The 21581-nt window shown below is 44.5% G+C and overlaps 1 protein-coding gene across 1 annotated transcript in view; it reads right to left on the bottom strand.

Annotated features, from left to right (window-relative positions):
* Positions 1 to 18581: 18581 nt before the first annotated feature.
* The window catches only part of LOC115320021 (zinc finger protein SNAI2), a 32199-nt gene continuing 29199 nt past the window's right edge, over positions 18582 to 21581 (bottom strand). The window contains exon 3 of the mRNA XM_042287240.1: positions 18582 to 19196. Within this exon, the coding sequence (XP_042143174.1) occupies positions 18630 to 19196 (567 nt within the window). The 3' untranslated portion in view covers positions 18582 to 18629. The remainder of the gene's footprint in view (positions 19197 to 21581) is intronic.

The raw sequence follows: 21581 nt of genomic DNA on the forward strand, positions 1-21581 counted from the left end.
CAAACATGCCTGCTGGAACGACAAATCGTAAAATTTGGAGGCCTGTATTTCATGAAATAATTTAATCACAATCATATACTTTTCAGATAGCATTCTACTTATATTTGGCTATTATTTAAAAATATATATTAGGTATCTAAGTGATACGACAGGCGTAATATATTTAGGCAAACATGGGGGAAAAATCAAAACAACGACAAATTCTAATGCGAATAAAAACAAACAAAAACAAACACCATCTTCTATTTTTTTTTTTTTAAATTTGGGTACCCTGTCATACTATATTTGGGCATTCATTTCTATTAAAGCATGTTGCATTAGTTGATTGACAAAGGAGGCATAACTCCCCAAAGTAGGGTCCTTTTTCAAAGCCTACACTTAGCAGTGCCTTATGCGAGAAGGGACTCTGAGTTCCAGTTTTATGAAACTAATACAGATCTTTTATATATTTTTATCCAGATGAGGCCACTGACAACCATAGCAATCGTTCACACAGCGAAAGTGAGGAAAAACTACTGTGTACAGAGAGCTATCATATTACGGACTAATGATACGACAAAAGATCCTGCAGCCATCGGTCACTGGGAACTTTGATTACTTTATTGTTCTACTACCCCCACTATATGCTCCTCTCTCTTCCCCTACATCTCCATTTTTCTCTCTCTCCCTCTTATATATATCCTTGACTTGAATCTAGAATAAAAACATATTCAAGCATTCCCTTTCTGCGTGATAGTGTTCTGTGGCTACTAGCAACAATATTTTTCTCGCGAAGATCACGATTAGGGCGCAGTATTTGACGGAAGTAGCAGACGACACTTCTCGCTAGTTCTGGCAAAACGGCCGATACAATCTTTGTTCGCATTTCCCCGCTCGCTGTCAAGGATAAGGGAATTCGCTTCAACAAGCAAATAAGCAAATAATGGCCGCCGATGCCTGTTTACTGAGAAGTCGTGCCTGTCGTCATCCCACTCGCTGGCGTCACGAGCGATAATATCAGGCAGTGATAAAAAGAGGCACACCGACAGACAGCAGAATCCCAAAATATTCGAGCCCCGCCTAAATGAAATAGAGCGTGAACACTGTCGGCATGTTAATTTAGGAAAGGTTCACATGGCGACAGTGTTTACGCTCTCGGTAAGAAAAAGCAGGGAGTGTGGTATAAGCCGGATCCTTACACGAGGCGCAAGGTAAGGCTTGAGGACGTGTCTGCTGCCCTAGAGTACTTCACGAAAGACGAGCTACAATGTTCGCGCCAAGGTCCCAACCAGAAGGACGTGATCTATGTTTCATGCTCGACGGGGAGAAAAAGTTCGTGCCAAAGCGCTTCCTGACACGCTCAATCCGAGACGCCTTTCATGTATACAAAGACAAGCATCCTGATTCCGGCGTTGGGCTAACGAAATTTTATTCCTTGCGCCCTAGATGGGTCAAATTTATTCCACACCAGGAAGTGTGCGTTTGTGTGGGCTGCGCCAATTATTTCCTTTGTATTGCCGCTCTAGAGAACATTATAGGCTCAACACTCAGCATTTCTATGCGACCCACTGACAGATCTGTGTCTTTAAGGAGACTGTGATCACTGCCCAAAATCCCAGTCTCTTACTCTCGAGAAGCTTCATATCCCAGAGGATGAAGAGATTGTGCTTACAACTTGGGAGTTCGGCGACCTTGTGAAAAAAACTTTGGATCCTGAGACTTTCCTAAACGTCGTTCAAGTAACGGTTGGAAGTTGGATATTTCACAACCATACCCGACAAACGCAAGGTAAAGTGATTTACGATGAAAAGCGGTGCATGCAACGCGGGAGCATTGTCTTTCACTTTGACTTTGCTGAAAACTGGAACATCGTGCTTCCTGACAAAGTTCAAGCATACCACTGAAAAAAAAAAAAAGGTTACGATATTTACATGTGTATGACGACAAGAAAATCTACAAACAGCTTTTCTATCTTCAGTGAGTACCTGTGTGACGACGACGCTCACACGTCCTTGGCTCTAGAAAAAGTGAAAGAGTGGGTTGAAGGCAACGTTGCGGTATACTCGTACGTTACGTACGTAAGTGACGGGGCCGCCAATCATTTTAAGAATCGCTACCAGCTTCACCAGTTTCCACAGAATGATTGCCCACAAGCCCAGTGGTTATTTTCTGCATCTGAACATGGGAAAATGCATGCGACGGAGTTGGCGGACTCGTGAAGCATTAAGGCTGAACAACCTGAGAGAACATGCAATAAACGCAACTCAGACGGCCAGGACAATGGTCAGCGTTCTATCCGAAAAACTGAAAGGCGTACATCTTGTGTATCCGGACGAAAATGAAATTATTCGGTATCGTCAACAAAAAAAAAAAAAAAAAGTAGAGTGGTTGACGTTGTGCGCCTTTCCTGGTATTCAGTTTCTGCACGCGTGGCGGCTGTGGAAATCATGAACAGAAGGAACTTGTGACATATATGTAGCACGGACAGTCGGATCTGGTTAGAGGAAAGTCTATTAAATCGGTACAGCGAGGAAACCCTTAGCGTAAAGTGTTAAATTTGATTCCCCAAGGACTGCTCATTTTTAATCAGGCACATCTCATTTATCACAGTTTTTTTCGCGGGGCATGTAACCTACTGTTTTAGTTGGTAATTGGTTAAATTCTTTATCTGATCACCATACGAGAATAACGAAACGTTATCTTCGCGCAGGATAAAATATCTCGGCTTGCTACGGTCCATTTTTACACCGAGAGTACCGAAGCTGCCACTGTCCGGCGCGGTGGCACTCTTCACCTGAAATGGTTTGTCCCCTAGAAATACATAGCCGACCTAAACAATTATAGTATTCTATATTTATTTTTGTGAGTGAAAGTAAAGTTATTTTTTTATTCTAAATATAAAATATACCGGAAAGTAAAACTTCACACTGCATCTCTTTTCTCGAATCGCTAGTCTTTAATATGATACCTCTTGCTACGCTGTATATAAAATGCTGTATATAGTTTCTCCTCTTTTACTGTGTGACCGATAGCTCTAGTTCTCAATGACCTCAGCTGAATAAAAATAGTCAAACCTCGTTGCAACAAACTTCTATGTAACGAAACCCCCGATGTAACGAAGTACATAACTTTTTCTAAGCTTAAGTGTAGGTACGCCATGTATTTTTGACCTCCATGTAACGAAGTCCCATTTACGCGAAATTTCGATGTAATTTCATGTACAATATGTCACAAATTTGTGGGCCCCAAAGGAGATTTCGGGAAGCACATGCGCTGAAATGGGCCCCCGATAAAGCGCGAAGGGTGAAACAGGCCGAATCTGGCGAGTGTGGTTACAGAACGGCTACTAGACGACACTAGAGCTGCCGCCGTTTCGTCCGTCGGCTTCGTTCGCGCTGCGTAGTTAGTTTCGAAGCCTAACTAAAAGTATGCGTTTCTCATTGTCCTAGGCGATGGAGCCTTGAAGGCGATGGAGCCGTCCCTGACAACGTAGACGTCGACGACTCTGCCGACTCTGCTGTCATTGCGACGGAGGAGGTAACTGACGAGACGATAGCTATAGCGATGTTCGTGGAAACTCGCAAGATGTAGACGACATCGAGCCTGATGAGCAAGACACCTAATATGTGCCCAGTAACCGTGAGGTGGTGGACGCGATCGATGTCTTGAGGCGGTTCGCGATCACACAGCAGGACGAAGACGCGATGCAGGCCGTCTGGCTATGCGAACGTCGTGTGATGCCAATAATAATACTGATAATGCCAAGAGTGGCCCAGAAAAAAGTGACGGACTACTTTCAACCGAAATAGAGACGTTCTCGGTGAGTTTTGTGCACCCGAGAAACATTTGTGGAAACTTTCTTTACCGTTAGTCTCGAATTTCTATGTAGCGAAATTTCAATGTGACGAAGTAAATTCCGAATTTTACCGACTTCGTTACATCGACGTTTGACTGTATATGAAAGATGTGTGTTAGTTTCATGAAACTGGAACTCAGAGTCACTTCTTGTATAGGGCACTGCTAATTGTACGTTTTGAAAAAGAACTCTACCGTTTGGGAGTTATATCTTCTTACTCAATAAAATAATGCAACGTGTTTTTAATAGAAATGAATGCCGAAATAGAATATGACAAGGTAACCAAATTTAAGAAAATTCGATTTTTTTTTTCATTCGCATCGGAAGTTTTTGTTGTTTGATTTTTTCCCCATGTTTGCCTAAATATATCACGATTATCGTATCACTCAGATACCTACTATATATTTTTAATAATAGCCATATATAAGTAGAATACTATCTGAAAAGTATATGATTATGAATAAATTGTTTCATGAGATACGGGCCTCCAAATCGAAATTTTGCCATTTGTCGTTCGAGCTGGCATGTTTGGCAATTTTTAGAAAAATAAATATAATTTAAATAAATATTATCACTATACATTACAAACAAGCTGTACTCATAGTTTGTTTCTAAAAGTATTCAAATTCTCCTAATTTTATCGTTTTAGTTATTCAGTTTCAAACGTGCCCCCTCCGTCAGTGAGCGCCAGGGCCGGCCTTCCACCATCAAGCGCCCCTGGCAAACTCCGGCCGTGGCGCCCCCCCCCCCCCACCCCCCCCCCCCCCCCCGCGCCCCTCCCCTTTCTTTTTTTTATACGCTATCTACTAGGTCGACAGCACGTTGTTAGTAAACATGGGAGTAGTGATTCATAACGAGCGCTTTGTGAGACGAAAACCCCATTCTAAAAATGAACGGCGATCGACCATATAGCATCGTGTCGAACGGCGTGTCAAAAAAAAAAAAAAAAAAATTAAAGAGCAAAAAAAAAAAAAAAAAAATCTAAAAAGGAACGCAGTGGCGCCCCCCTTTTGATGGCGCCCTGGGCGACCGCCGAGGGCGCCCAGGGCGAATTTTCCTGTCCCCATTTTTTTTTTTTTATGGTCAAAACTAAGCGTGGATTCGTTTATACCAGACACTAGAGAATGGCATATAAGAACATCAATTGATTTAAAAATGTCGACCAGCTACTCTTTGGCCGATCTTATCTGAAATCACCCAACAGTTTAGCTATTACCGTATAGTAATGGCGGTAACGACCCTGTAGTCTGTAGTAGTTTATCGGACACCGTCACTTTCGCAAGCCAACGGCAGACGATAATGTGGACTTGACTGTGCAGTCCTTTTTCGGTCTATTTCAGTTTCGATGGTGACAAAGGTACACAGTCACAAGGAAGCGACAACCCACGTAGACGTCTCGATGAAATTCTACATTAATGAGGTTTAGAGTCAATTTTACGCTCCCAACAGATTGACTGGACCCGAGTTAGAAATGAGCGCTTACGCAGCTCTTGTATTCAACTCCTGCCCCATATCGTAATGACGTCTCGAATGTCTAGGCCTCGCATCATCCGCTTAGGAGCTCATTCGACCTTTGTTTTTTCACCAGTAACCAGAGGCCGCCTGTACGGCTCAGGCACACATTTCATTCATCAGATGATGATGGCGGTCAGAGTGGTCAGACTGGACTTCGGAAAGGGTCCATTGGCCCAGGTGATGTCCAAAGGGGGGGCACAAAAAGGCGCGGAGGGACGGTGGCCGGAGGATGCCCAAGGCGCCTGTTGAGCCATCCGGCTGAGTCGCTGTGCCTGAGTCAGAGCGACGCGACGTTCGGCGCACGAGAGCCCAGTGTCGGGTGTCACGTGGCCGGAAGCGGGGCACCGCTCGACGCCCATCTTGATCACGGCCCGACCGCAGATGAACCCGACCTGGCCCCGCGGCTCACCGACGCCGCACGCGGTGCGCACACCGAGCGCTCTGACATCTCCCGGCCGAGCAGCTGCACGCCCTTCTCGGCACGGCGCCAAGCAGCGGGTTCGGGGTCGCTCGTTCAGCACACTCAACTCAAAGAGTTCACCGAGACGTCGTCCCTCTCCTGGCGGAAGCGAGGAGAGGGGAAGAGCCTCTCGGGGCTTGAGCCTTGACTGATAGACCCGAGTCCGGACGCGACGCAGATATACCCTGCTGGATGATGGGCCTTTGCCCCCTCGCGGGGGCGGCCGGTCTTGTAACCTTAACAACCCTTTGGGTGTGCAGCCTAGCGCGTGTGCCCTTTGCACGCTAGAATCTAAAAAAAAAAAAAAAAAAAGCCCGCGCTTGTACTTTCCCGCACAACACTCGGAAAGCCAATCACCGCAACTTACGCAGGCAGCTCAGCGAATGACGATGCCGAAACATATGTTTAGATAAAAAAACGCAGTCTGAGTTGTGACATTAAGCAATGCAAGCGTGACGTTTTGCATTGTTTAATGTCACAACTCAGACTGCGTCAGACTGCGCAAGGTGAAACACAGTGACAGCTGAGGTGTGACATCGAAGCCGCTAAGATGTTATTTTGGAGCGGACGGGCTGAATGAACGGTAAAGGTGCGAGCCCGCACCATAGTGCCCGTATGTAGGTGTTTCCTATTAAATGGAGTAACGCACCGGACGAACATTCCACAGCGTTTCGGAGCACTTGAGCTGTACACGCAAGATGTGTCTTCGTACGTCACTTCGGTACAAATAGTCACACGTGCTAAGCGAAAAGCGCCGAATAAACAGGGACAGGGAAGTAGACAAGACGAAATGCACTCTCAAATGAAGGTTTATTGAAAAAACGCACACTATTAATACCATCTTTCTGGCTAATCGTTCAGAAAATAAAATGCAGTATCTGTCAGGTGCATTCACGGGGCACCAACGCACTAACTTTCCCCTTGCTTTCTGATGCAGAATGCGTCGTAAAATTCTAAGGCAGTTTTATCTGCGTATCTTCCGAGAATTGTTGTTCGTACTAATTCTGGGTCACATGGGCACCTACCTATCCCAGTGCGCCCGATTGCTCGGTGGGGATTGTTTTACTGAATGAGCATATTACCTTGATACCATGCATGACCATGCATGTTATCTTGCTTGCTTGTTATTTTGTTATCAGGGGCCCGCGGAATGTTTGGGCGGAAAGCCGAAAATGCACCTCGTCGGATATGGAGCGCGGTCGACGACGGCGCGAAACCGTTAAGTGTCCCACTAACAGCTATCGCTGTAATATCGCTGTAAAACAAAAGGCGACAACACCCACAAATGACAACTCAGATCATGCCGTTTTCATGTTCGTTGTTGTCCTTTCATCGTTGCCTTCAGTGGGAGCGCATCAGAACTGCACCTGTCAAAATAGCGCGTGACAAAACAGCACGATCAAGAGTGGCCTTTGCTGTCGTTGAGGCCGTTTTGGAGCGTGTTGATTTCTCGTGTGCTGATTTGTCGTGTGTTGTTTTGTCGAAGGCTGCTTTTGTTCGCGCCTCTTTCACTCGCGGGAACGTCTCCCGCGCTCTTGCCTCGTTTAATTACAACAATTTTGCCAGAAGACAGCGACGATGCAACGAGCCAGCGAGTTTTTGAATGATTAAAGTTTGTTTCTGCGAACGAAAAGGTTTCTAATTTAAAGACCATTTTGAAAGGTTTTATGCCACTTTTGTATCTGGGTAATTTCTTTCTGAGATTTTTTGTTCCGATTAGAGTTTCCACTCGCTTGGCTAGCTACCCTCGCCCGCAACGGCTGTTATTAGCAACATCGTAAAACTTTCGCGCCCAGACGACTGGTTTCAAGACTAAACAAGACCGCTGTTCAAGATAACTTCAAGCGCGGGGTTCAGGTGCAAGACTGAGCACTTTTAGGATCTAAAAGGTGAGTTCTTTGTTGGCCAGGGCGATCTAAAATAACCTCAACGCTGTTTCCTTTCGGGCGCGCCGCCGACAATAGGCACGTTGTCCTAGTAATTGTCTGCAGTTGTTGAGTGATTCCATTCCATTTTCTTTCTTCTCGTCCTTCATTGCATGCACACAATTCATACAAAAATTCTAGGCACCATATAGAAAGTATAACAATAATAAAGTCAAGCAGCTCTCGGTTCTCATATTGTGTTTTTATCAAGACCTCTGCAGGATGAATCAAGTGAAACTTTCTCGCTATTATTTTGCAGTGGTCGAAATGTCGTGACCTGATGGAAAATGGAAAATGTTTGCTCGCACTAGGCCAACAAACAACCAACACTGCTTACCTACATGAGAACTTGTAGTTTTTTGGCAACCAGGCAGTCCCCAGGGATTTCGCTTGATGACACATCTGTTCTTTTGCCGTTGAATGACGAGGCACGAGTGTAAGCAAGGTTGTTACAAAAACCCGAGGTATATATGTCCGCGTAACGGCGAGCATGTGCTTGTTGTTTGTTTGTTTATTGGGACAACATGCCATAACAAGTAAAAAGGCTGTTGTCAGGCGTTGCCATGTCAGATCTTCGCGATCACAAACGTTCATCGCTTAACGGGTAAACTGAACTTTGGAAGAGTCTATTAATACGGCCAAGTTTGCTATGATCACGTGGCGGGAATGAATTTTGAACTATATGCTCTTTCAAAGCATATTTGGAAGCTTTCACCAAGAACCTATATTGTTTCCCTTCTTAATAAAGCTATAAGGGCAGATCAATTGATGCTTCGTGCTACATCGGTGGTGTGTGGTGAATATAGTCACTCGGTTCTTGATTTTTCTTTTTTTTTTTCTGTAAGGAATATATTGTACGAGAAGAGTTTGGATAAACGCTGAAAATTTATTTACATTTCCGTTCAGAAAGTTCTGTATTTAAATGAACAAGTATGGGAAAACTTGTTGCAAAGTGATATATTTTAAATTAATTTTGCGTACCTCATTTATGATTGGAGGTAATTTTCAAAGTTAAAAGAGATTTCTCATACCTTGACACAGGTTTTTGGATCCCCTCCCCATAGTCTGCTGCCTGACTCTCAATCAGACATCTATGGCATACACCATGAAGACAATTTGCGCAACATTAAGTGTTTTTGATGTTTTCGCAGAGTAATGGTTTCGAAACTTTAGGTTCATGAGTTGCTTGCGAGATCAGAAGTTGTAAACCGTCGATTCTCCATTAGTTATTCACTTCCTCCCCCACACCTTCCTTGACCAGAGAAAGCACAACGTTCCGCAAAGCGCCAAGAAGTCTATGAATTTTGCAAGTATCTCGATGGATCTTTCACGGTTTGCATTACCTGACATTTGTCACAGTAAGGAATATTATGACAGACTGAACTTCGGAGACAGAGGGCCGTTGTATTGACAGTGATGTGATTGCTGCTCCATTTGCGCTAAACTGCACTGAAGTACATAACCTGCTACATCCTGCTCCATTTCACCAAATAATGACTAAGTTGTGCTAACACTCTGCCCCCAAAACTTAACTTTACTTTATACAGGTTTGCAAGTCCGGTCTCAAGCCGCCGCCATCTTGCTCAGTTGGAGTGCGCTTGGGCGCTGCCATAATCTGATTACGACGCCTTAGCAAGGCTTCGTAATTGGGTTATGACGCGTCCAAGCGCACCCCAACCGATTAAGATGGCGGCGCCCTGAAGCCGGACTTGCAAACCTGTATAGATACTGACAATAGAACAGCCAAGGACCCTCTAGCCGCTACACGGTCGGACCGCTACGGTAGGCTTGTGCGAGGATTCATAGCTTTCGATTATCGCCTCAAATAACGTACCATTCAATCTAATCTATGCATCAAACACTGGCAGGGCTTAAATGTTTCGCAATATCTCTCAAGTTCGTCTGTTCAACGTCTACTTCTGCGGGGGTTAGTTAGCCTTGTTGAGTACGCTTTTCACCTTAATCTGGTGTACTGCAGTGCAGCGACATGCGCAAGGTAGGCCTCGTGATTTTGTGTATCTTGCTTTGCCTCAACGTAACCACGTACAAAGGGAAAGCACTCTTCCAGAGCGGGACAGTGTACACACGCAGACGTTGGGTATATTAAAAAAAGAAAACGAAAAGGGTGAGTGGAGATGTAAGAACTCTACCCAAACAGCAAATTCATAATAAAACTGCAGCTAGATTATATGATAGACTGCGATATTCGAATGATATAGTTCTCACATTTAAAATTTAGCAAAGATTCTTCGGTATTGCGAGAACATTTCTATGAACTGCTCTAAAAATTGATTTTTTATTGCATTTCTTTTAATACAGAAATCACAATGACAATATATGATTGAGGTTAGCAAGTTTCAGGCATGAAGTGTCTTTTTTTTTCTTTCTTATGAATGTTAGTAACGAAAACGTTTTGGGAAAAAGTGAAAGTGACATGCCAAGTTTTTTTTTTTTTTTTTTACATCAAGTCACATGTGATCAAGCTTGAAGATGTTTTTGCAGAAGTTGGTGGTTCAATGTTAGGTGTGTGTTCTTGGTATCTAAAACAGCTCTCTTGATTAGTTATCACCTTTAATCTGTTCGACGGCACAGTCAATTGAGCAAATTAAAACTAAATCAGCTGGAGCAGTGGATGGAAGCTTGGGAAATTTTAACAAGTTCGGCTGGATTGTTTCAGGAAGGCACACTTATAATTCAGAGAGCAATATGTGTTCACACGAAATTCAGAATTTCAACAAAACATAAATTTGGGTCCTCAAAATTATTCTACTCTAAAATTTTGGCACTGGGATATAATGTTTGTTTACCTTTAATTCCATACGTAAAATAAACATTCACAGCAATTCATACTGTCCTTCATCAGTAAGCATCTTGTTGGTTTGTTTGACGCTTCTACGCGCGACTAAAGAGCTAACAAAATGTTCCACAGAGGGCAGAAAGCAAAGTAGGCATTGTAGTTTATTTGTACAGGCCAGCATAGGAAATTTAACATAACATTCACAGTGACATGATTAAAATGAACTGTGCGCTTATGTTGAAAAGGGGGTTTTTGGGGGTATTTTTTTTTTCTTGTGCCCCAAATTTAATTTTAAACTGCTTCAGAAGGTGTTTCAAAATGACTCTGGCCAATCACATCATGGTACTGACTTGAACACAATTATTAAAAAGCACAAACCTCAAAACTAACCACACTCTCGCGAAATGACTCGTGACTAATATATTAGTCACGAGTCATTTCGTTCACTCACTATAGATGAGTTCACTCATCTATAGATGAGTGAACACAACTACGCATGCGCGACTCAGAGGTGAATACTCTCGCAGGACTCATGCGCGAACGGGCTCTACTGGGTGTGTCTCGATATAAAGTGTACGCGAACCTTTCAGGTTGCAATTACCTTTGGCGGAAATGATGAACACAGGCCGATTGTAAACATCCGCGAGAGAGTACCATGCTATCGTTTTATACTTCTCAGCTGAAGCATATATAAAATAGAAACAACTTTTCAAGGCCAATCACTTTCGTGGTGATGCCCTGCGCGTCTCTTACCTAGCTCTCTGCCCGGAGGCTGAAGAACTGAGAGGTCTAGTTTTAGCTCCGCCAGGTGTTCTTCATTTGTGCATGCCTCCACACTCCTCCCCCCCCCTCCCCCCCCCCCCCCCCCCCCCCCCCACCCCCTGCTCCACTCTCGCTCGCCTCCCTTTCTGTATGTTTCTATCATCTTTGACCTTTTCGAGGCATGCGTCCCCACATTTTTCGTTATTTATGGTCCCAGGCTGCGCGCACGCGGGCCTTCCCCTGGTACAGTTATGTCAGAAAGGGAGCCGAGACGAAACAAACCGGGAGAAAAAAAAAAAAAATAAATGAAAAAGAGCGAGAAGTGCGGATTCGAGGAGGTTCGCCCTCGTTTCGAGCAACCCCGCTTCTCCAGGGTCCGGATTTAGACACCTGAAAGGCGACGGTCAGGACAGGTCCTGAGGTTCGAGAGCATCCACACGCTACAGCAACTGTTGCTGAACATACCGCCACATCGGCGGCCGGGTCGCACTCGGGAATACATCCTGGCCTCCCCTCCAAGAACTCCAACTTCTCACTTGCTTGCGTTTTCCGCTTCGCAGCTAAAGGCAGCTGAAAGCGCTATAAGTCTTCGGGACATTTTATTACTACGCTAAATCGGCGTTTTTATTTTCATTACGTCGGCTCTGGCTTCGATGGTTGGACGGCCCTTGCACGTCCTTGCACACCCTGTCGGCGATGTCTCCAGAGCATCGTCAAATGGGGCGAATGCCTGAACGATGCCGTCTTCCGAACTTAGCTGGAAAGTTCTTGAGACAGAAAGGGAGATTACATCAAGTGCAACGTGGGTCTTAAAACACCCAGAAGGATCTCCACGTCACAAATCAGCAGGTTTCTGCTGACTTGCTGATTTGTGATCAGCAGAACCTATCATGATTTCTTGATGGAGAAACTAGCTGCTGATTTGTAATCAGCAGAAACCAAACCATCATCAGGAACGCGGCGTTGCAAAGCGGCGTTGCGGCGTTGCCGATCTTGCCAATAGAGCTGACGGCAGTAGAGATCACTGATCTCAATTCTAGTAGTACAATAGAGATCTGTGGTCAATATCCTTGAACCTGGATGGATGGATGCTAACAACTGTACCCTTTATAACAGGCGGTACTTTGCGCCACTTAGTCTAGAAGTCAGACTTGGGTAAGTTACTTTTAAAAAGTAATTCGTTACAGTTACAGTTACCGCAACAAAAGAGTAAGTCGTTACAGTTATCAATACTTTTAAAAAGTAACGACGTTACGTTTCAGTTGCTTTTTTCTGAAACAAAAAACAATTAGGAACAACTACATAACGCCTCCCACCAAGTTTTATTGCATAAAATTAAAAAGTAGACTTTTTACTTAATATCGTAACTGAGCAACGGTTGCTTCTCGAAATTAGTGTATTGCTGTCTCGTTGACGGTTGCGCTGGATTCATAGGGTCCTTGGACGTATTTCAGTTCGTACCCGGCAAGCCAGAAACAAACCCCGCGCGAACAGCAGTAAACTTTTGCCTCGAAAGTTGACACCACGCCGAAGTAGTGGCGCTAATCAAAATACGAAACATGCGCAGTGCCCTCAGCGTGTAGTGTTGTTTCACGGTTGATTCGCCCAATTAAAAAGCGTTTGCGCAGAAAAAAGGAAAACCGCAACAAAGATTATGCTTCAAGATACCGAGATGTAAGTGTTCAGTCACCAAGTACAAACGCGTGCGTATAACGATAGCTAAATTCTCTTTTTCATCAAATTTACACGTGCCTATATTCGGGTCGTGACTCGCGAGAAATAACGTATTCCCAAGTTTGTGCAAGGCCAACTTGACACTCGAAATGTTCGAACAGACAATTTGGAAAGTGTAAGGGATAGGTAGATTGTACATTGTACTCGTTCAGTGATATATTCTTCATAAAAACTGAAAAGGAACGACAAAAGTAACGTCGTTACTTTCATCGTTACCTGAAAAAAGGTAATATTACCACAGTTAAAAGTTACATCTAAAAAAAGTAACTTGTTACAGTTACGGGTTACCAAAACAGTAACAAAGTTACAGTATCGCGTTACTAGTAACGCGTTTCTACTTAAGACTGCTAGAAACCAAAAGTATGATTTTTCCTCCCCGCCAATTTTCTTCCTTGTCTTTTTGTAACTATATCACCAGGCGGTGTTGGGATAGTGTCCGGATGACCTCTTCGGTGATAAAGCAGCGTTGCCATATCAGAAGTGGTCGCAATATCAGACTCTCAATGGAATTTCACCAGATCTCACTAAACGATAAAATTAGCATAAAAAAACGCCTATAGTCGTGGACAGCTAAGAAATGTACGGCGTGGATGAGTTCATGGAATTTCGTTATCGCCCTGAAACCAATCAGATTGCGGTATTAGCCAAAGAGAACACAAAAGAACCAACCACGAAAGAGAAAACGTTGACATAATACACTCTAAAAAAAAAAAAAAAACCGTGAGTCTGCTTTCCCGCTCAACACTCGGAGAGCCAATCAGCGCAACTTAAGGAGGCAGCTCAGCGAATGACGATACCGAAACATATGAATAGACCAAAAAACGCAGTCCGAGTTGTGACATTAAGCAATGAAAAACGTCACGCTTGCATGCATTGCTTAATCTCACAACTCAGTCTGCGTTTTTTGGTCTAAACATATGTTTCCGCATTGTCATTCGCTGAGCTGCCTCCGTAAGTTGCGGAGATTGGCTCTCCAAGGGTGTTGTGCGGGAAAGCAGACTCACGGTTTTTTTTTTTTTTTTTTAGAGTGTAGGAAACGTCCTGGCACCGAGCTCTTTTCGTATAATGCAGCGATTGTCTCGGACGTGCTTTGCGGGAAATTAGACTCACCAGATTTCTTAGAGTGATAACTTTCAAAGATTTTCCCGCCCACATTTTGTATTTGACATTCTTTTTCACGTGAAAGGTGCTTTGTCTCATCAGGAGGGTCTAGAAATGTGTGAAGCCGAAAAGTGAAGCCGCCGGTGAACTCGGTGCTGATTGGCCGAACCAGCTGATGACGTCACACCCCTTAGCTGGACGCTGATTGGCTGGTTCAGGTATTACGTCACGTGCGAGGCTACGCTCACTCGACTCCGCGGGGCTTGTGATTGCGCAATCACTCACGCGCCACCGCTCGCCCGTCAGACGGTGGTTGGATTGGATGTCGTCCGAAAACACATTTGCGGCTATGGAAGGTTCTGAAAGAGCTCCAGGGGTTTAAACCGCGGTTAGCGTCGGTGTTCCCATTCCGGGAATTGCTATCGAGTGTACACCCGCCGGCAATATGAAGGTAAACACACTGCCTGGTTTCTTGCCTGTTTTACTGCTCCCTAAAGCTATATATTCTCTCAACGTCTCAAATGGTACGTGGCTTGGGGTCTAAACTTTGCGTTCTAGCCCTCTTCTGGAACAGAGCTTGTTCCGAAACTTGCAGGAGCGTCAAAAACAAGAAGAGGGCTGTCCACCTTCATATCGCTCACGGGTGTTCACACATGCCACAGGTTAAGTTAGTCGCTAAACTCACCGATGAAGAGCGCGGAGAGCGTAGACGTCAATCCCAGAGGAATCGGTCTGAAACCAAGCGTTTCACGGGCAACAGAATTGCCCAACAATTTGCCATGTTTCTTCTTTTTTTTTTTTGTTGTTTCCTTTCTGTTTTGCATAGTACAAGTTTTCAAAGCTTTTTTTTTTTCTTTTCTATAACCCCTTCTCAACTTTAATAGACCGATCTCACCAAGCGTTCGGTGCTTGCGTAACTCCGCCATTACTTTCGTTCCCAGGAGGCAAACGGCAGTGCACGAGGGGGCTCGTGCTGTCTCGTGCTCCTCACGCGCAGAGCTTGAGCGAGGTTGTCGCACGTGCAGAAAGACTAAAGTTCCCTCGATGCGTTGCGGCAGAGGTGGCGTAGTCAAACTGGTTGGTGAGATCGGTATGTTTAGACAGCCGGAGTTAGTCAGCCTCAGTGGGCGTCTGGTGTCTCAGCTATAGATGAGAAATTTAGCCAGTGCAGTATGACTACTATACTCCGTGTCACTAGTTGCGTGCAGTACAGCCGAAGGCAGCGCCAGGTGAGGGGTGAAAGGGCAAGCACTAGGAAGGCTAAGGAGGAAGAGAGAAACCTCCTCTCCTCTCTAACGTTCCTAGTGCTCTCCCTTTCTCCTCTCGCCCGCCACTGCACTCCTCTCCCGTCTCGCCTTCCTAGTGCTTGCCCTTCCTCTCTTCGCCTGGTGTTGCCTTCACCTGCACTGCAAACAACTAGCACCACGCAGTAGTGATACACGATCGCACACCGGTACGACGCTCATCCAGGTCGAAACGGACAGGGGTGGGGATTGAACACAAACCGCTGGGGTCTGCAGCGCCAGCTTTCGCTCCACTTGTTCCGAGACGCCGTGCGCTAACACACTCGGTCACAGATTTCCCGAATTGAAGTGACGTGATCATATACTCAGTATTAAAACGAGGGCGCAGAACTGATATTACTGCAAAACAAGGCTTACATGCTCAACCTTTGACGATCAATTCACGGTCATTTAATGTTTTATTTAAGCTCGTCCAAGTCATTGAACGAAGTTATTTGATTTGAAATTCAAACTGAAAACTAATGGTTGATGTCGGGGCTGTGCTGAGTGTGATAACTTTTATAAACAATTTTAACATTGCCATTGGTTAAGTTCTTTGCATAACGCATGTATATTTTTCACGTATCTTACGTTATTAACCAAAAAGGGGATACGATAAAAATACATAAACAAATTATAAACACGTTTCTCTGGCATTTTTTTTTTTTTTTTTTGCAAATTCACCGGCGTCTTTCCCCCTGCGGCGCGCTCTGGAAGAAGATGCAGCTGTCGCTTTTGTCGACATCAAGTGTTCAAACTCACGCAACCAGAAATGGCGGTTATAAGTGGCCGATCGCGTGCCCTTCGATGTGTGCACGTACCGTTGTACCAGCAAAAAAAAAAAAAAAAAAAAAAAGATGGGGGGGGGGGTATGCTTTTCTTTTTTTTGAAGGTGTGCTGGTGAGGGACACGACAACGAAGGAACGCGACAATCAGATTTTATGCGAATCGTGCACGCAACATCAGTGTTTTTTCTTCTTCTGTTTTTTGTTATCGAAAAGAACAGAGGCAACAAGGTTGGTGTAATTCACGTCATAATTTATTGGTTTAAAACTAATCCCAAAGACACTGGGTTTATTTCAGCGTAGACTCGTACAAATAAATACTCGAAAAAAAAAAAAAAAGATTGCAGTAGTAGGTTTTCTGTCTAAACAAGGACTAGTTTCCTCTGACTTCACTAAAGCGCGATCTATAGAATACTATAAAGCACACACACACACACACACACACATACACACACAAAAAAGAGGCGCGCCTGTATATATATATAGTATATAGTAATTTATATATCTATATATGTGTATACGCGTAATCAGCTGCACAGGGAGAGCCGTCTGGCATTGGTATCAATCGTCGCTTGGACGGAATGACGCAGACACTGTATCAGTCGCTTCTATATAGAGACTGTTAAAACGTTTGCACTCGGCGTAAAAATAAGGCACAGTATGGTTGAGAAAGGTTTGCTGGAAACACAAAAATAAAAACAAAACACGAGACCGAAAAAAAAAATAACAACCATGATACCAGGCATTCTTCACCAGTATACATTTAAGGCACTTATGGTGATCGACCAAAAATAAGGCACTGTAGGATTGTAAAAGCCCGTAAGAATTGCATCAACCATCAATTGTATTCAACAATGTGTGCCTACACATACTGGCTACAGACAATGTACATATAAACGGTACAAATTGCACACAGAAACAATAAGGAGAGAACTCTAGCTGGAGACCTGTTTCCCTATGAAAGCCAGCTAAAAAATCTGCATGTTTATGACACCGGTTATTCGGGAACATCTCGTTAGTGCGCGCCGCTCTGTTGCCAGTTCCGCATTGATTGCTATTCGACGGGTGGCAGCCAAAGACAAACGAAACCTTCCAAGTGTTTATAGATTAAACAATGTCCCGGTTTAGGGAGATGGCTGGGCTATAAACGAGGGCAATATTGAGTCGACACTTCAAATAAAATAATGCCGTACGATCACAACATGTATATTAAATATTGCACGCGCCGACCTCAAAGTCGCGGCACCTGGCGGCACGGGACGTACAAGACACACAAAGAAACAAGTCAAGAAGTGATGAGTATACACTATTAAATAAAATAAAAAAAACATCGCTATTGCATACCCTACACACTCGAGCTCATTAATGAGAGATCCCTTTTTGTTGTAAGACATATCAAAAGGACCTCTAAGAGTATTCTCTTCAATCGTTTCAATGGGCTAAATATCGATCGTAAGACAATAATTTAATCTGCCCTGAACAAAGATGATGTCTGGCGATGTTCAAAAATTGTAGATCCTGCAAAAATAAGTAATCTGAGGTGATGTCGTCAAGGCGCACTGTGATCTTCTAGCTACTAAGACATGATTGTTGCGATGTCACGATGGTGAGGAATGCTGGGGTTGTCGACATGGGACCTTCCACTCGTAAATGTAATCAGCCTTGCTCTGGTTGGCGTGAGGTATACCGCGTTCCCATCAATGGGAAGTTTTTAACAGAGCCCTTGGGCAGGCCCTTGGACCTCGATGTCGCAAGTGGGCTAGAAAGTTTTATTGGTGAAAAAGAAAGAATAAAAAAGGACTTGACTCGTCTAAAGTTTTTCAGGAGAGAAAAAAAACAGACTTAATAGTATAGTCAAGAAAGTGGACGGATATTGATAAGGTCGTCAAGCCTCTTTCGATTCAACCATTTGAAAAGCTTCACTAGAAAAACGCAATGAATTTTTACAAATTGTAAGAAAAGAAAAGGTACGCAACTACTCACTACCAACCATATATGCCCCACAACAGGTGTGACGCATTACCATTGCTTTTGAGCGCGAATGGCTTTACGATGGTTCGATGACGTGCGCCTAAATCGATGTCGATTTCGACACTGGTCTCGGGAGCTTATTTCTGATATCTCACTTTTGAAGGAGCCGGGCAAGACCGCAACGACACTCTTCTTGAGTCGTTCTCGGCAGACGGATCTTAAAACTTTTCAAGGACATGGAAGTTCCCAGGTCCTTTCGACCAGGGGCCCTAATCTGGACGCTTGGCGGAAAAGTAGGCGAGAAATTCGGCGGCCATGATTGGCCGGCGCCAAGGGCAAGTGTGGCGTTGGCCAATCGCGGCCGCCAAATTTTTCGCCGTCGTTTTCGCCAAGCGTCCAGCTTAGGGCCCCAGGCGTAAAAGCAGCCGGGGACAGATATCCGCCGTACATGGAGGAGAAACCTAAACGGTATCGAGGAGATCTGGAACGGCGTTGGGAACTGAGACGTCTTCGCCGGTGGGAGACTGGGCGTCGGGCTCTTGCAGCCGGTGTATCCTCATGCAGGAGGATTCTTCGTGCTTGTAGAGGTAACTTTTGAGCGCAAAGGCCTTGCCACAACGGCGGCACACGAACGGCTTGGTAGGCGAATGGGTCTGGATGTGGGCCCTGAGGTTGGACTTGTCCGCGAACGCCTTCGAGCACTGGCTGCACTTGAACGGCTTCTCGCCCGTGTGCGTGCGAATGTGTCCCTGTAGCAGCCAGGGCCTGGAGAAGCACTTGCCGCAGAACGGACACTGGCAGCCCTGGCCGTGCGTGCGCACGTGCATCGAGAAGGCCGGCATGGAGACGTACACTTTGGAACAGTGCGGGCATTGTCGGGCCTTCTTGTCCGTCACGCTGCGGTGAGTCTGCCGGTGCCGGGCCAGGTTCGACGAGGTGCTGTACCGCTTGCCGCACTCCGGGCACACGTAGTACGCGTCGCCGTTCGAGAGCGTCGTGCGCATGGCCGAGGGTGGAGCCACATCCTGCTGCAAAGGAAAGACGCTTCTTTGGAATCGTGGCAAGAGCACTGAAACACTGGCTGTCAGAAAGCGGCAAAGTGTCCTTGAATGCACTATTTTTTAGTTGACGATTTATATGACTCGATCATTGCGAAACATTCTGGAACAACTTTTGGTTCGATCACTTTCTTTAAAAAGGTATAAAAACGTGGCTTTTGCATTCAACTTACGAAAATACATCACGGTAATGAGTACGCCGACACTCGAGTTTGGATCATTTAAACAAGATTATATATATATATATCAGGGTGTCGAACCGGAACCGAACCGAACCGAAAACCGGAACCGAACCGATATTTTTTCCGGAACTGAACCCGAACCCGAACCGTTATATTGTTATCGCGATGAACCCGAATCGGAACTGAACTGGAAAAAAAATAACGGTTACCCGCTCATGTCAAAACGGTTCGGCCACGCGCTGTTGACAATGAATGTGCTATCAATGCCATTTGTTTTTTAATTGCCGTCAACTGACACACACCTCGCTTACATATTTTTCTTCTCCACTCAGTCTTAGGAATATAAAAGCTGCATCCATTAATCTTGACAAACGCTGCATCCATGAATCTTGACATAGGAACCAGTATTGCGCTGGTCGCGGCTTGCACGGAAGAAAAAAAATTAAAAGGCTGTGCAAAAAAAAAAAAAAAAAAAAAAAAATCGCGTCACCGGATTTTATTTTTCTACAATCTCGTAAATCCTAAATGCTGCTGTGTGCTCATTTCATAACACGTTTCTAGAACGCGCGAGTTCTAGAAGCTTGCTTCCATCGGAATGAGAAAAGAAAAGGCTGTGGAGTTTGATAATAATGCATCCGGTTTCGTATAGGCACTTAGAAGCTAACATATTTGTGAGACAGCGAACTCTTCTATTTTAATATTTATCCTATTACGTCCTTCTGGCGTTGCGTTCGGTGAAGTGTTTTTCATATTCCGTATCTTGTTTAATGAAAACTTCTTTAAGGGTCTAATTTGAGTTACCGAAGGCTAGTTCAAATAAAGAAAGCTGTATTTTCTCCCCACTGTTCCTTCAATTGCTTACACGCCGAGGTGGCGGGATAGTTAGCGAGTTCTACTTGTAAGTGGGTTTGTAAGGAGGTCGCGGATTTTACAGCTACTGCGTCGGACCCAATTAGATGAAGGCCGAATGCGTAAACGTCGGTGAGGTAACCTTTGAGTGCACATAAAGAAACCATTCCTGGTAGAAATCCCTGAGCCTTACACTACGATGTATCCCGTTTCGTATGTGCTGATTTCAGATGTTTTATTTGTAATTTATTTTGATGTTGGAATTTGTCACTTATAATTTCCGAACCGGTTCGCGAACCGGTTCGCGAACCGGTTCGCGGATCGAATTAATCGAACCGGAACTGAACCGGAACAAAATAAATTTACCTGAACCTGAACCGTAACCGAACCCGTATTTGTTTCGGTTCGGCACACTGATATATATATATATTGGTGGAGGGGAGGAAAATAAATCTCGTATTGGTCCCCCAATTCTTGTTTCTTTATTATAAAATATTCGATGTTCGATAAAAAGAAAGCTACGCTTAGCAACTTAAATGAATTTTTCTAAAGAAAACCTGGAAGGATCGATAAAAGAAAATTGAATCGAGTCAAGTGTCTTTGGAGTTACGCAATGTACCTTTTCCCAGTAAGCTTCTGCGCATGCGCACACCCTCTCCCCTGGCTTTGCTTCCCGCTGTCTCCATTTTCGCAGGGCACCATCCCACACGGCCAATATTGTCAGCGCCCAGCTTTCCGCGTAATTTGTCTTTTTGACGAGTCTTTTTTTTTTGGGTATCGGTAGCATGCGGCATTCAAAGCAATGAAAACCGATAAAACGGCACGATGTCAATGTGGTTTGACGACGGGGATCCTGTTGGGCTGCGCATCATTTGTAGTTCGCAGACCAACCGCCAGACAGCGCTCATTACTCGAAAAAGGTTCATTTGAATGTTGTCCAGGGATGGGCGCCCTGCAGCTGACGTACCACCCTCTGATTGGTGTCTTCATCCATTCTGTCGTGTTCTTTTTATTCATGAAAGCATGGTCATCTACGTTTCGATTTATTTTGAAGTAAAAATTAACTCTAGATGTTGTGCATCTACCGTACCGACGTTTGATATACGTACGTAAAACTATACAAATTCATTTTCAAGCTGTAATTTTGCGGTTGATAGTCAGATGGCGTTGAGATCGGTGAGATGTTTCGGTGGTGTCCTCTAATGATTCCTACTCGTGAAGTAACGACCAGGATTTTTTTTTTTTTTTTTTTTTTTTTAATGCATGCGATCCTAGCCACGTAAATATTAGTTGGGGACGACAAGTTTGATGTTGTGTAAAGAGC

This window comes from Ixodes scapularis, unplaced genomic scaffold (assembly GCF_016920785.2).
Source record: "Ixodes scapularis isolate PalLabHiFi unplaced genomic scaffold, ASM1692078v2 PGA_scaffold9__187_contigs__length_104089568, whole genome shotgun sequence".
Classification (NCBI taxonomy): Eukaryota; Metazoa; Arthropoda; class Arachnida; order Ixodida; family Ixodidae; genus Ixodes; species Ixodes scapularis.